Source organism: Protopterus annectens, chromosome 1.part1, assembly GCF_019279795.1.
Source record: "Protopterus annectens isolate FY-2018-M chromosome 1.part1, PAN1.0, whole genome shotgun sequence".
Classification (NCBI taxonomy): Eukaryota; Metazoa; Chordata; order Ceratodontiformes; family Protopteridae; genus Protopterus; species Protopterus annectens.
In genome coordinates this window covers 1,521,792,312-1,521,808,815 of record NC_056726.1, presented here as the reverse complement: position 1 = coordinate 1,521,808,815, position 16,504 = coordinate 1,521,792,312, and the positions used below count along the sequence as shown (strand labels likewise).

Below are 16,504 nucleotides of genomic sequence, written 5' to 3'. Positions count from 1 at the left end.
TAATTGAAGGTGAAGATAGAGAGAACAGTTAATGAAAACTGAATGCGAAGATGGAGAGAAGAACAGTTAATGAAAATTGAAGGCGAATATGGAGAGAAGAACAGTTAATGAAAATTGAAGGTGAAGATGGAGAGAAGAACAGTTAATGAAAATTGAAGGCGAAGATAGAGAGAAGAACAGTTAATGAAAACTGAAGGCGAAGATACTGAGAAGAACAGTTAATGAAAATTGAAGGTGAAGATGGAGAGAAGAACAGTTAATGAAAATTTTAGATAAAGATAGAGAGAAGAACAGTTAATGAAAATTGAAGATGAAGGTAAAGAGACCGGTTAATGAAAATTGAAGATGAAGATAGAGAGAAGAACAGTTAATGAAAATTGAAGGCGAAGATAGAGAGAAGAACAGTTAAAGAAAATTGAAGGCGAAGATAGAGAGAAGAACAGTTAATGAAAATTGAAGGTGAAGATAGAGCGAAGAACAGTTAATGAAAATTGAAAGTGAAGATAGAGCGAAGAACAGTTAATGAAAATTGAATGTGAAGATAAAGAGAAGAACAGTTAATGAAAATTGAAGGTGAAGATAGAGCGAAGAACAGTTAATGAAAATTGAAGGTGAAGATAGAGCGAAGAACAGTTAATGAAAATTGAAGGTGAAGATAGAGCGAAGAACAGTTAATGAAAATTGAAGGTGAAGATAAAGAGAAGAACAGTTAATGAAAATTAAAGGCGAAGATAGAAGAACAGTTAATGAAAATTGAAGGTGAAGATGGAGGACAGGACAGTTAATGAAAATTGAAGGTGAAGATGGAGGACAGAACAGTTAATGAAAATTGAAGGTGATGATAGAGAAGAGAACAGTTAATGAAAATTGAAGGTGAAGATAGAGAGAAGAACAGTTAATGAAAATTGAAGATGAAGATAGAGAGAAGAACAGTTAATGAAAATTGAAGGTGAAGATGGAGAGAAGAACAGTTAATGAAAATTGAAGGTGAAGATGGAGAGAAAAACAGTTAATGAAAATTGAAGATGAAGATAGAGAGAAGAACAGTTAATGAAAATTGAAGATGAAAATAGAGAAGAACAGTTAATGAAAATTTAAGTTGAAGATAGAGAGAAGAACAGTTAATGAAAATTGAAGGTGAAGATAGAGCGAAGAACAGTTAATGAAAATTGAAGGTGAAGATAGAGCGAAGAACAGTTAATGAAAATTGAAGGTGAAGATAGAGCGAAGAACAGTTAATGAAAATTGAAGGTGAAGATAAAGAGAACAGTTAATGAATATTGAAGATGAAGATAGAGAGAAGAACAGTTAATGAAAATTGAAGATGAAGATAGAGAAGAACAGTTAATGAAAATTGAAGGTGAAGATGGAGAGAATAACAGCTAATGAAAATTGAAGATGAAGATAGAGAGAAGAACAGTTAATGAAAATTAAAGATGAAGATAGAGAAGAACAGTTAATGAAAATTGAAGTTGAAGATAGAGAGAAGAACAGTTAATGAAAATTGAAGGCGAAGATAGAGAGAAGAACAGTTAATGAAAATTGAAGGTGAAGATAGAGAGAAGAACAGTTAATGAAAATTGAAGGTGAATATAAAGAGAAGAACCGTTAATGAAAATTGAAGGCCAAGATAGAGAGAAGAACAGTTAATGAAAATTGAAGGTGAAGATAGAGAGAAGAACAGTTAATGAAAATTGAAGGTGAAGATAGAGAGAAGAAGAGTTAATGAAAATTGAAGGTGAAGATAGAGAGAAGAACGGTTAATGAAAATTGAAGGTGAAGATAGAGAGAAGAAGAGTTAGTGAAAATTGAAGGTGAATATAGAGAGAAGAACCGTTAATGAAAATTGAAGGAGAATGTAGAGAGAAGAACAGTTAATGACATTGAATGCAAAGACAGAGAGAAGAACAGTTAATGAAATTGAAGGTGAAGATAGAGAGAAGAACAGTTAATGAAAATTGAAGATGAAGATAGAGACTAGAACAGTTAATAAAAATTGAAGGCGAAGATAGAGAGAAGAACAGTTAATGCAAATTGAAGGTGAAGATAGAGAGAAGAACAGTTAATGAAAATTGAAGGTGAAGATAGAGAAAAGAACAGTTAACGAAAATTGAAGGCGAAGATAGAGAGAAGAACAGTTAATGAAAATTAAAGGTGAAGATAGACAGAACATTTAATGAAAATTGAAGGTGAAGATAGAGAGAAGAACAATTAATGAAAATTGAAGGCGAAGATAGAGAGAAGAATAGTTAATGAAAATTGAAAGCGAAGATAGAGAGAAGAACAGTTAAAGAAAACTGAAGGTGAAGATAAAGAGAAGAACAGTTAATGATAATTGAAGGTGAAGATAGAGAGAAGAACAGTTAATGAAAACTGAAGGCGAAGATGGAGAGAAGAACAGTTAATGAAAATTGAAGGCGAATAAGGAGAGAAGAACAGTTAATGAAAATTGAAGGTGAAGATAGAGAGAAGAACAGTTAATGAAAACTGAAGGCGAAGATACAGAGAAGAACAGTTAATGAAAATTGAAGGTGAAGATGAAGAGAAGAACAGTTAATGAAAATTTTAGATGAAGATTGAGAGAAGAACAATTAATGAAAATTGAAGATGAAGGTAAAGAGAACAGTTAATGAAAATTGAAGATGTAGATAGAGAGAAGAACAGTTAATGAAAATTGAAGGCGAAGATAGAGAGAAGAACAGTTAATGAAAATTGAAGGCGAAGATAGAGAGAAGAACAGTTAATAAAAATTGAAGGCGAAGATAGAGAGAAGAACAGTTAATGAAAATTGAAGGCGAAGATAGAGAGAAGAACAGTTAATGAAAATTGAAGGCGAAGATACAGAGAAGAACAGTTAATGAAAATTGAAGGTGAATATAGAGAGAAGAACCGTTAATGAAAATTGAAGGCCAAGATAGAGAGAAGAACAGTTAATCAAATTGAAGGTGAAGATAGAGAGAAGAACAGTTAATGAAAATTGAAGGTGACGATAGAGAGAAGAACAGTTAATGAAAATTGAAAGTTAATATAGAGAGAAGAACGGTTAATGAAAATTGAAGGTGAAGATAGAGAGAACAGTTAATGAAAATTGAAGGCGAAGATAGAGAGAAGAAAAGTTAATGAAAATTGAAGGTGAATATAGAGAGAAGAACCGTTAATGAAAATTGAAGGAGAATGTAGAGAGAAAAACAGTTAATGAAATTGAAGGCGAAGATAGAGAGAAGAACAGTTAATGAAATTGAAGGCGAAGATAGAGAGAAGAACAGTTAATGAAAATTGAAGGTGAAGATAGAGAGAGGAACAGTTAATGAAAATTGAAGGTGAAGATAAAGAGAAGAACAGTTAATGAAAATTGAAGGCGAAGATAGAGAGAAGAACAGTTAATGAAAATTGAACGTGAAGATAAAGAGAAGAACAGTTAATGAAATTGAATGTGAAGATAGAGAGAAGAACAGTTAATGAAAATTGAAGGTGAAGATAGAGAGAAGAACAGTTAATGAAAATTGAAGGCAAAGATAGAGAGAAGAACAGTTAATGAAAATTGAAGGTGAAGATAGAGAGAAGAACAGTTAATGAAAATTGAAGGTGAAGATAGAGAGAAGAACAGTTAATGAAAATTGAAGATGAAGATAGAGAGAACAGTTAATAAAAATTGAAGGCGAAGATAGAGAGAAGAACAGTTAATGCAAATTGAAGGTGAAGATAGAGAGAAGAACAGTTAATGAAAAATGAAGGTGAAGATAGAGAAAAGAACAGTTAACGAAAATTGAAGGCGAAGATAGAGAGAAGAACAGTTAATGAAAATTGAAGGCGAAGATAGAGAGAAGAACAGTTAATGATAATTGAAGGTGAAGATGGAGGAGAGCAATTAATTGAAGGGGGATGTAAGAGAAGGCAGGGAGAGAAATGCAGCAGAGAAAAACCTTATAGTTATTGCTATCATCCAGTACAATTAGAGTCAAATGAAGTTATGCAATGCAGCAGATAAAATTACAGGAATAGTAATACAGTATCAATTACAGGCAAACAGATACATTTGAAACAGGTTATGAAAAGTAGCAATTTAATACAAGCAGTTAGATAGAAAAAGAAAAGAGAAAAATCCCAGACAAAAAGGCTAGACTGTTGTTGTTTGAACAGGCATTATGTGTACTTTAGCTGCTCAATAGGTAGCTAGACTGCTGTAGGTTAAACAGAAAAAAGGTAGGGCTCTATAAAATGCCCAGTACAATAAAAGGTTGGACTATATAACTATTGACTAAATGAAGTGACCAAAACATTGAGTTATGTTTAAGTAAAAAATAGAGACTTGCTGTTGGTTAAAACAGATGGGTATGGCTCTATAGATTCCCTATAAAGGAGAAAAATGTAGGTACTGTGGGAAAAACAATTGGTAGTGATGTTATGCTACAAACACAATTAAATAGGCACTTTAGCAGACTGTTACTAAAAAAAGAGCAAAATTATAAACAGATAAGCATTTTAACAAGCATTTTAGCGGGCTGCTATTGAATTCAAAGCTCTGCGAGCAACAGAGCAGGCAAAGTAGCAATTTCCTTCTATGAAAAATATAACATACCAAGGGGTGAGTGGAGCAGCAGCACTACCTCGTAGGCGACCCAGTTGAGGGAGGCGAGGTGGTGTATCCTAACCAGGGGATCAGGAAGAAAGAGGCGCCAAAAGGTAGTGGCATCTAGAAATAAACTCTGGGGAGGTGGTGGGCAGGGGGGGAGAGAGAAAAGAGGTAGAGGGACATGCTGGGAGTTTGCTAGGGGAGATAGGTGGGGGGAGGGTTCAAGGAGGAGTAGAGCAACAGGGCAGAAGAGTCCAGCTGAAACAGTATCAGCCACTGCAGGTTGGAGCTGAGGTAAGTTGGTAGAAGTACAGAAAGACTGGGTGGAGGTAAGTGGGGTTTGAACAACTCAGGGAAAGAGAAAAGTATAAAGGAGGGGAAAGTGGATATGAGGTAATATAAGAGATGGGTAGTTTTGTGGATTAGATCTGATTAAAGTCTAGGCTGAGACAGTTTACCTGGCTTGGGACAAGCAAAAGTGTGTCCGTGTTTGTAGGAAGGGAAGTCATAGTAATTATGTAAAGTGATAAGGGATGTTATTTTCAGAAAGTGAGCTTTATGACAAATTAGCAGTGTAGTACATTCCATGGCTGTTACTGTTGGGGGTTTTAAGTGACAGAAATTTGTTCAAAGAATCTTAGTGTTTGGGGGAGGAGTGCAGAATATAAAGTTATAAAAGTTGTAATTGAAGGACATTTTACAAACAGACACACAGACACACACACACACACACACACACATATATATATACATATATATATATATATATATATATACACACACACACACACACACACACACACACACACACACACACACACACACACACACACACACATACACACACACACACACACACACACACACACACACACACACACAAGCTCATGCAGATGTGTGCACTCACACTCATGCACACACAACATGTGCACACACATGCCGACACACATTCACAGGAATACAAACATGTTTAAAAACAATTCCTTCTCATAAACTGTAAGAACATAATGACAATAATAAATAATAATTCTCAGAAAGACAAATGCTGTGTTGTTCTGATGATTTCCTTTAACAAATGAAGTAAATAAACCTGACTGGGTGCCATACTATTCCCTGTGGCATCACCACCGATCAGTAATATTCAAATCTTTTCTACGTTCGCTAGATATCTGTTGGTTAGTGACAGCACATGGGACTTCTGGCAGATATGGACAGAATATCTGTTACAGCCGGAAGCTACTGGTTTTGCATTTTCAGGCAGGGCACCCTGTTGCAGGGAATGCAAGACATTAAGCACTATATGGCGACAGTGAAATGATGGGTGTGGGTATTATGACAGTCAGGCTGAGGACGTCATATGGGGAGAAAAATTGAAGAGATATTCTTAAATAAAGTGCATCCAAGAAAAGGAGTTACTTCTCCTTTGAAAAATACAGAAAGACTCCAGGATTTCTGATGCAGCCTAGGTAATTTAATGAGACATTAGCAGTTTGTTTGTTTAATTTTCTCCTGAATACCTTGAAATGTGGCTGGAGGGCAGTGCTGTCCTCACTGGTACAGCTGTGGTTCTGGCTATTTGTCTTAACTCACTCAAGCCTACAATGCCATTTTTTATACTTCCAGTTCACACCAGTGCATATAAGTGATAGTGAGCAGAGTGCGTTGTCTATGAATATAGAAGGTAGATGTAATATTTTGGAGTACGTATAGATGGTAGATGTAATAGTTTGGAGTACGTATAGATGGTAGATGTAATATTTTGTAGTACATTCTATCTAAGGCACTGGGAGAACAATAGGCAATAATTTTAATTATGGTAAAAATGCTCTTATTGATGGAATACAAAACTTATAAGATCATACATTTTATTTGCTTCCAACTGGACTAAATAAAAGAAATTTGAACAGAATAATGGAATGATTAAAGAATAAGACAAAGTTATGGAAATCGTATTTTGAAATTAGTATTGCTTCTGATAACGTTATTAAAAATGAATGCTACAAATATATAAATTCACAAAGAAATCATCTAATTCTGCTATGTCAATTAAAATGAATGGCAAAATGGTTTTGGATTCTTTTATATTATCTAATGAAGTCAATAACGATTTTGTTAATGCCTCAAGTATTCATAGTAATATTTCAGCAAAAATAAAAAACAAAAAAATGACTTCTGACTCAAATAATTGACCTTTAATTTCCATAAGTAACATTGATAACATCTTACAAAAATTAATAATTAAGACTACTGTATGCCCTGATAAAATTCTTGTTGTATTATTAAAAACTATTATGGATAAGTTAAGGGTTCCTCTGACAACTATATTTAATATGTTCCTTCGGCTTGGCAAATTTCAAAAGTTACTTTGTTATACAGAAAAAGGAAAATAATTCTAATATCAATGATTACTATTCAGTTGGTTTAACCTCTGCCTTTAAAAATGTAGGGAGGGTGCCTTAATGGCTAAGGTGTTTGCCTTACAAACACAAGGTGCAGGGTTTGAGTCTCACAAGGGATAATTGGCTAGGCTTAAAATGGCTCGCAAGGGCAGTTAACTTAGTACTAAACTATGAACATATGTGTGTTGGAATTAATAAACAATTACATAATAAAATAAATAATTCATATGATATTAACCAACATGTTTTCAGTATTAACTTATTTGTTGGAATTTTATGACTAGGTTATTTATGTGATAAACAATGGAATGACTGCAGCCATTATATTTTTTGATTAAACCAAACCTTTTGCTATTTTACCACATAAGACTCTTTATAATATTTTGGTTAGATATAATTTTAACCCTTATATAATTAATTTCATTACCGAATGGCTTTCTGATACAGAAACAACATTTTAATCTCATGAGTGAATATTTTACTTTGCTTTATGTAATTTCGGCTATTCCTTAGAGATCTGAGTTGAGGTGACTTACTACTTAATATTGATTTTTAACTGTGCCAGTTATAAGAAGATGTTGGATGAATAAATATGCTGACAGTTATTGTCTTGTGACAATAAGTATATTGAGATCAATAATTATTTCTATACATTACCAAACTGGGCTAAATAATATGGTATTATATTTAATACAGTAAATGCAATTCGTGTATTTTGGAAGAAATAATACAACTCAGCCAATTTTGTTACAAAATAATGGATTAAATGGTAGCACCAAACTGGTTCTTTTTTAATCCTGCATCTGGTATTGCTATTAAAGCTATGAGACAGGCTTATTATTGAAACATATCTCTATTCATGATGGTAAGTATTTGATAAATTTATATATAATTTATATTATACACATATTAGAGTATAATTATTTTTGTGTGTGTGTGTGTGTATGTGTATATATATATATATATATATATATATAAATAAAGGCATACATCTTGAACGTTTCTCACTGGGCCTCCGCTGAAAACTGACTCGCTCCAAGTCAGACGTTCCTGGTTAACAGATGTTAAATAAATAAATAAATAAATAAAATGGCTGTTGCATAAACTTGTAAGAGTTTAAAGAAAGTTCAGTTCCTTTAGTCAGGGATTATGAGTATTGTGAAAAGTGTAAATCTCTTAATCTCTTTACAATTCATTTTTGATATTTTAAAATAAAACTAATTCTGGGGTATAAAGCATTTAATGATGATGTTTTCAGGCTATGTTAAATTTAAAGATTAATAATATTATTAAAACTCATAAATACAATAATTATATATTAATGAGCAAGGCTTATAAAACTAAAACTAGAGGTCAATATATCACACAGAAAATTATTTTGTTATGGAATAAGTTGCCTTTGATGATTAAGAGGTCTGAATCTTTAATACTTTTAAGTACAGGTTTGATGAGTGTGTGCAGAACTTGGCATTTCATCCTAGATTTCAGGAATCCATGTTCTTTGATAGCCTTCAGGCTTGAAGGCTGTTATATGAACTTATGAAACACAATGAAGTCCTTGTGTGAATGTGTCCCAGTGCATCTGGTGCATTTTACAAGCCTTATCTAGCAGCAACTGGTACCACAGACTAAGGTACCACAGAATAAGCAGCACCCCACACATGGCAAACCCAGCATCGGCTGTTCCCTCCCACATTTTCTGGGAAGAGCGGCCAGCATCCAATCCATAACCTGTCTCTGTGTTGTCAGCGTGACAGTAATGCCTACATCTCTCTGTGTTGGTTAGCTAAATTACTCCAACCTTTCTTAATGCAGGATGTTTCAGTCACTTATTTATTTATTTATTCATTTATTTATTTATTAATCTTTCTTTGTTGACTGGGTTAGTCCTATTAGGCCAATGGCCTTTATTCAAAGGAGACCAGGGGAAATTTGACCAAAGCACCAGGGACTTCGATAAGTACAGGGGGATTTAGCCACCTGAGCTGCCATCAACTCAGTCAGTTGGGGACTGGATTTAATGTTTCATCTGAAGGATGGCACACTCTGAGATGCAACATCCCTTTATGTTGCTCTGTAGTATGAGTATTGGAAAATACTACCTATTGTGGGAATAGAACCCACAATCATTTGATTTTCCTGCACCAAAGGTGCACATGCCACTTGTTGGGCTACTAAGATCATTATAGCTTCTTAAGGTGGCCATGATCGAATAACAGATTTTATTTATTTATGTATTTATTTATTTATTTATTTATTCACACATTTTAAATAATTTCTCTTTTAAAGTTTATTTTAATAATCTGTTATATTTTATATTCAGAAATGATATAATAGATTAGTCTGATTTATATGAAGTACTATCAGGCTTATAACTTTATTCCTATTTTTCCTTTAATACAGTTTGCATCCCATCTGGCTCATTCAGTTCAACGAAAATTCAGGTCAAACCATGTATCCTTGTAAATGCACATTACTAGGTTTAAACAGTCTATAAGACATTCATATCAGTAAGTGCATTCTGCAGTCAAAGTGATGCTTTCTGGGTAAATAACCTAAATGCAGCCTTAAGAGAATAGTGTTTGTCAATTAGATATTCAGTATATTATGGGTCATGCTAAAATCTCATGTCATAGACACTAGAAATTGTGAAAATGCACTATTTCAGTTTAGTCTTCAAAATTTGTCTAGGGACTATACCTGTGGTATCTTTCAGGTACTGGGATTTTCTTCCCAAGCAAAATTTCTATCTGCATAACATCCCATTTCATAGCGCTGTTAGCAAGTACAATATAACACTAGAAACTATGTTGCAGGACCACTTATAACAGTTCATGTGAACATCCTTGCATTAGCTTATGGCAACAAACATAACAGTACACATCAATGCCTTATTTTAGCAAGCCCTTTTCTTGCTATGTCATGATTCTGTGACTGTCATTCTAAACAACAGAAGAGGGTTCTGGCTACAAGCCTTGTGTAATAAGAGATGCATGTTAATTAAAATGCAGTCACTGAGCTCCAGTGACACAGAATCATAAGGTCCAGACTACGACCCAGCCAAACAGCATTCAACTAGCGAGTCTGGTGACTGACAGTGCAGCAGGAAAGGGGTGGGTGTGGCCATCCCAGGTGGGAGAATGCTGATTGATATGCTCCCTAATGGAGGCCTGGTCCAATGAGGAGAGTTGCCCTTGGATATAAACAATCAGCACGGTGAGTGACAAAGGGGAAGTAGGTAGGTAATAACAAAATCCACCCAGATGGAAGTACAGATGAGCTGACTTCCCAAGACACCCCCAAGATCCATGACCAGCTCCAGCAAAAATGTAGTAAGTCTCGGGGGGGGGGGGTTGGACAGTAGCTGGTAGACCTAGCATGGACATTGTTTCATTGTTTATTGGAGCCAGGTCAGTTACAATGAGGTCCACCAAGTGGACAAAAAAAGTATGTTACTGATTCAGAACAAAGAAGTGTGCAAGCTGATTCCCCATGCATAGCAATGTTGAGCTTTTTTACTTCAAATAGCAAAAATACACAATTACATAGTAAATAACTAGTAAGGTAACATCTCTGTAACAGTCATGAGGCTGCCAACTGTATTTTAAATAATTACCTGAGATATTTACAGGGTTCCTTTCCTGAAATCTCCATCCTTCTACTTGTAAACTGGGACATAAAATTCCTGGGGAAAAAAATATCAAACATTATGTACTACTAAACACTGCTGCATATCTAAAATCCAAGTATTACTAAACGCTGTTGCATATCTAACATACAAGTGTTACTAAACGCTGCTGCATATCTAAAATCCAAGTATTACCAAACGCTGTTGCATATCTAACATACAAGTGTTACTAAATTGTGCTGCATCTCTAACATCCAAATGCTACTAAATGCTTCTGAATATCTAACATCCAAGTTTTACTAAATGCTGCTGCATATCTTACATCCAAGCGTTACTAAATGCTGCTGCATATCTAACATCCAAGTGTCACTAAATGCTGCTGCATATCTAACATATAAGTGTTACTAAATGTTGCTGCTTATCCAACATACAAGAGTTACTAAACGCTGCTGCATACCTAACATACAGTTGTTACTAAATGCTGCTGCATATCTAACATACAAGTGTTACTATATGCTGCTGCATACAAGTGTTACTAAATGCTGATGCATGTCTAACATACAAGTGTTACTAAATGCTGTGCATATCTAACATCCAAATGTTACTAAATGATGCTGCATATCTAACATCCAAGTGTTACTAAATGCTGCTGCATATCTAACATCCAAGTATTACTAAACGCTGCTGCATATCTAACATAAATGGTGCTGCATATCTAACATCCAAGTGTTACTAAACAGTGCTGCATATCTAACATACAAGTATTACTAAATGCTGCTGCATATCTAACATACAAGTGTTACTAAACACTTCTGAATATCTAACATCCAAGTGTTACTAAATGCTGCTGCATATCTTACATACAAGTGTTACTAAACACTGTTGCATATCTAACATCCAAGTGTTACTAAATGTTGCTGCATATCAAACATACAAGTGTTACTAAATGTTGCTGCATATCTAACATACAAGTGTTAATAAATGCTACTGCATATCTAACATCCAAGTGTTACTAAACGCTGCTGTATGTCTAACATACAAGTGTTACTAAACGCTGGTGCATATCTGACAAACAAGTGTTACTAAATGCTGCTACACATCTAACATAGAAGTGTTATTAAATGCTGCTGCATGTCTAACATCCAAGTGTTATTAAACGTTGCTGCATGTTTAACATACAAGTGTTACTAAATGCTGCTGCATATCTAACATACAAGTGTTGCTAAACGCTGCTGCATGCCTAACATCCAAGTGTTACTAAATGCTGCTGCATATCTAACATACAAGTAATACTAAATGCTGCTGCATATCTAACATACAAGTGTTACTAAATGCTGCTGCATATCTAACATACAAGTGTTACAAAATGCTGCTGTATGTCTAACATATAAGTGTTACTAAATGCTCCTGCATGTCTAACATACAAGTGTTATTAAATGTTGCTGCATCTCTAACATACGAGTGTTACTAAATGCTGCTGCATATCTAACATCCAAGTGTTACTTAACGCTGCTGCATGTCTAACATGCAAGTGTTTATTAACGATGCTGTATGTCTAACATGCAGGTGTTACTAAATGCTGCTGCATATCTAACATCCATGTGTTACTAAATACTGCTGCATATCTAACATCCAAGTGTTACTAAACGCTGCTGCATGTCTAACATCCAAATATTACTAAACTCTGCTGTATATCTAACATACAAGTGTTACTAAATGGTGCTGCATATCTAACATCCAAGTGTTACTAAACAGTGCTGCATATCTAACATCCAAGTATTACCAAACGCTGCTGCATATCTTACATACAAGTGTTACTAAATGCTGCTGCATATCAAACATCCAAGTGTTACTAAACAGTGCTGCATATCTTACCTACAAGTGTTATTTAATGCTGTTGCATATCTAACATACAAATGTTACTAAATGCTGCTGCATATCTAACATACAAGTGTTACTAAATGCTGCTGCATGTCTAACATACAAGTGTTATTAAATGCTGCTGCATATCTAGCATACAAGGGTTACTAAATGCTGCTGTATATCTAACATCCAAGTGTTACTAATTGCTGATGCATATCTAACATCAAAGTGTTACTAAATGCTGATGCATATCTAACATACAAGTGTTACAAAACATTGCTGCATATCTAACATACAAGTGTTACTAAATGCTGCTGCATATCTAACATACAAGTGTTACTAAATATTGCTGCATATCTAACATACAAGTGTTAGGAAATGCTGTGGCATATCTAACATCCAATTGTTACTAAATGCTGCTGCATATCTAACATCCAAGTGTTAATAAACGTTGCTGCATATCTAACATACAAGTGTTACTAAATGCTGCTGCATATCTAACATACAAGTGTTACTAAATGCTGCTGCATATCTAACATCCAAGTGTTACTAAACATTGCTGCATACCTAACATGCAAGTGTTACTAAACGCTGCTGCATGTCTAACATCCAAGTGTTACTTAACGCTGCTGCATGTCTAACATACAAGTGTTTATTAACGATGCTGCATGTCTAACATGCAAGTGTTACTGAACGCTGCTGCATATCTAACATCCACTGATACTAAATGCTGCTGCATATCTAACATCCAAGTGTTATTAAACGCTGTTGCATATCTAACATCCAAGTTTTTCTAAACGATACTGCATATCTAACATCCAAGTGTTACTAAACGGGGCTGCATATCTAACATACAAGTGTTACTAAATGGGGCTGCATATCTAACATACAAGTGTTACTAAACACTGATGCATATCTAACATACAAGTGTTACTAAACACTTCTGCTTATTTAACATTCAAGTGTTACTAAATATTGCTGCATATTTAACATGCAATTGTTACTAAATGCTACTGCATATCTAACATTCAAGTGTTACTAAATGTTGCTGCACATCTAACATACAGGTGCTAATAAATGCTTCTGCATGTCTAACATACAAGTGTTACTAAACTCTGCTGCATATCTAACATACAAGGGTTACTAAATTCTGCTGCATATCTAACATCCAAGTGTTACTAATTGCTGATGAATATCTAACATCAAAGTGTTACTAAACGCAGACGCATAGCTAACATACAAGTGTTACTAAACACTGCTGCATATCTAACATACAAGTGTTACTAAATGCTGCTGCATATCTAACATATGAGTGTTACTAAACGTTGCTGCACATCTAACATATGTGTTACTAAACGCTGCTGCATATCTAACATACAAGTGTTAGTAAATGCTGTGGCATATCTAACATCCAAGTGTTATTAAACACTGCTGCATATCTAACATCCAAGTGTTAATAAACGTTGCTGCGTATCCAACATACACGTGTTACTAAATGCTGCTGCATACCTAACATGCAGTTGTTACTAAATGCTGCTGCATATCTAAAATACAAGTGTTACTAAACGCTGCTGCATACAAGTGTTACTAAACGTTGCTGCATATCTAACATACAAGTGTTACTAAATGCTGTGCATATCTAACATCCAAATGCTACTAAATGTTGCTGCATATCTAACATCCAAGTGCTACTAAACGCTGCTGCTTGTCTAACATGCAAGTGTTTATTAATGATGCTGCATGTCTAACATCCACGTGATACTAAATGCTACTGCATATCTAACATCAAAGTGTTACTAAACGCTGCTGCATATATAACATAAATGGTGCTGCATATCTAACATCCAAGTGTTACTAAACAGTGCTGCATATCTAACATACAAGTATTACTAAATGCTGCTGCATATCTAACATACAAGTGTTACTAAACACTTCTGAATATCTAACATCCAAGTGTTACTAAATGCTGCTGCATATCTTACATACAAGTGTTACTAAACACTGTTGCATATCTAACATCCAAGTGTTACTAAATGTTGCTGCATATCAAACATACAAGTGTTACTAAATGGTGCTGCATATCTAACATCCAAGTATTACTAAACAGTGCTGCATATCTAACATACAAATGTTATTAAATGCTACTGCATATCTAACATACAAATGTTACTAAATGCTGCTGCATATCTAACATACAAGTGTTACTAAACACTGCTGCATGTCTAACATACAAGTGTTATTAAATGCTGCTGCATATCTATCATCCAAGTGTTACTAAATGCTGCTGCATATCTAACATACAAGTGTTAGTAAATGCTGCTGCATATCTAACATGCAAGTGTTAATAAATGCTGCTGCATATCTAACATACAAATGTTACTAAATGCGGCTGCATATCTAACATACAAGTGTTGCAAAATGCTGCTTTATGTCTAACATACAAGTGTTACTAAATGCTGCTCTATATCTAATATACAAGTGTTACTAAATGCTGCTGCATGTGTAACATACATGCATTACTTAATGCTGCTGCATGTCTAACATGCAAGTGTTACTAAACGCTGCTGCATGTCTAACATACAAGTGTTACTAAATGTTCCTGCATGTCTAACATACAAGTGTTACTAAATGATGCTGCATCTCTAACATACGAGTGTTACTAAATGCTGCTGCATATCTAACATACAAGTGTTACTAAATGCTGCTGCATGTCTAACATACAAGTGTTATTAAATGCTGCTGCATATCTAGCATACAAGGGTTACTAAATGCTGCTGTATATCTAACATCCAAGTGTTACTAATTGCTGATGCATGCCTAACATCAAAGTGTTACTTAATGCTGCTGCATGTCTAACATGCAAGTGTTTATTAACGGTGCTGCATGTCTAACATGCAAGTGTTATTAAATGCTGCTGCATATCTAACATCCAAATGTTACTAAATGCTGCTGCATGTCTAACATCCAAATATTACTAAACGCTGCTGCATATCTAACATACAAGTGTTACTAAATGGTGCTGCATATCTAACATCCAAGCGTCACTAAACAGTGCTGCATATCTAACATCCAAGTGTTACTAAATGCTGCTGCATATCTTACATACAAGTGTTACTAAACACTGCTGCATATCTACCAACCAAGTGCTACTAAATGCTGCTGCATATCAAACATCCAAGTGTTACTAAACAGTGCTGCATATCTAACCTACAAGTGTTATTTAATGCTGTTGCATATCTAACATACAAATGTTACTAAATGCTGCTGCATATCTAACATATAAGTGTTACTAAATGCTGCTGCATGTCTAACATACAAGTATTATTAAACACTGCTACATATCTGGCATACAAGGGTTACTAAATGCTGCTGTATATCTAATATACAAGTGTTACTAATTGCTGATGCATATCTAACATCAAAGTGTTACCAAATGCCTATGCATATCTAACATACAAGTGTTACTAAACACTGCTGCATATCTAACATACAAGTGTTACTAAATGCTACTGCATATCTAACATACAAGTGTTACTAAATATTGCTGCATATCTAACATACAAGTGTTAGGAAATGCTGTGGCATATCTAACATCCAAGTGTTACTAAACGCTGCTGCATATCTAACATCCAAGTGTTAATAAACGTTGCTGCATATCTAACATACAAGTGTTACTAAATGATGCTGCATATCTAACATACAAGTGTTACTAAATGCTGCTGCATATCTAACATCCAAGTGTTACTAAACATTGCTGCATACCTAATGTGCAGGTGTTACTAAACGTTGCTGCATATCTAACATACAAGTGTTATTAAACGCTGCTGCATATAAGTGTTACTAAACGCTGCTGCATATCTAACATACAAGTGTTACTAAACGGTGTGTGTATCTAACATACAAATTTTACTAAATGTTGCTGCATATCTAACATCCAAGTGTTACTAAACACTGCTGCATGTCTAACATCCAAGTGTTACTTAACACTGCTGCATGTCTAACATGCAAGTGTTTATTAATGATGCTGCATGTCTAACATGC

At 34.6% G+C, this 16,504-nt stretch overlaps 1 protein-coding gene across 5 annotated transcripts in view; it reads right to left on the bottom strand.

Annotated features, from left to right (window-relative positions):
* COL16A1 (collagen type XVI alpha 1 chain) overlaps nt 1–16,504 on the bottom strand; it is a 3,146,845-nt gene that overhangs the window by 2,842,496 nt on the left and 287,845 nt on the right. For all 5 annotated transcript variants that reach the window (XM_044082765.1, XM_044082783.1, XM_044082773.1 and 2 more), the window contains exon 3: nt 10,589–10,657. In XM_044082765.1, coding sequence (XP_043938700.1) covers nt 10,589–10,657 — 69 coding nt within the window. The remainder of the gene's footprint in view (nt 1–10,588; nt 10,658–16,504) is intronic.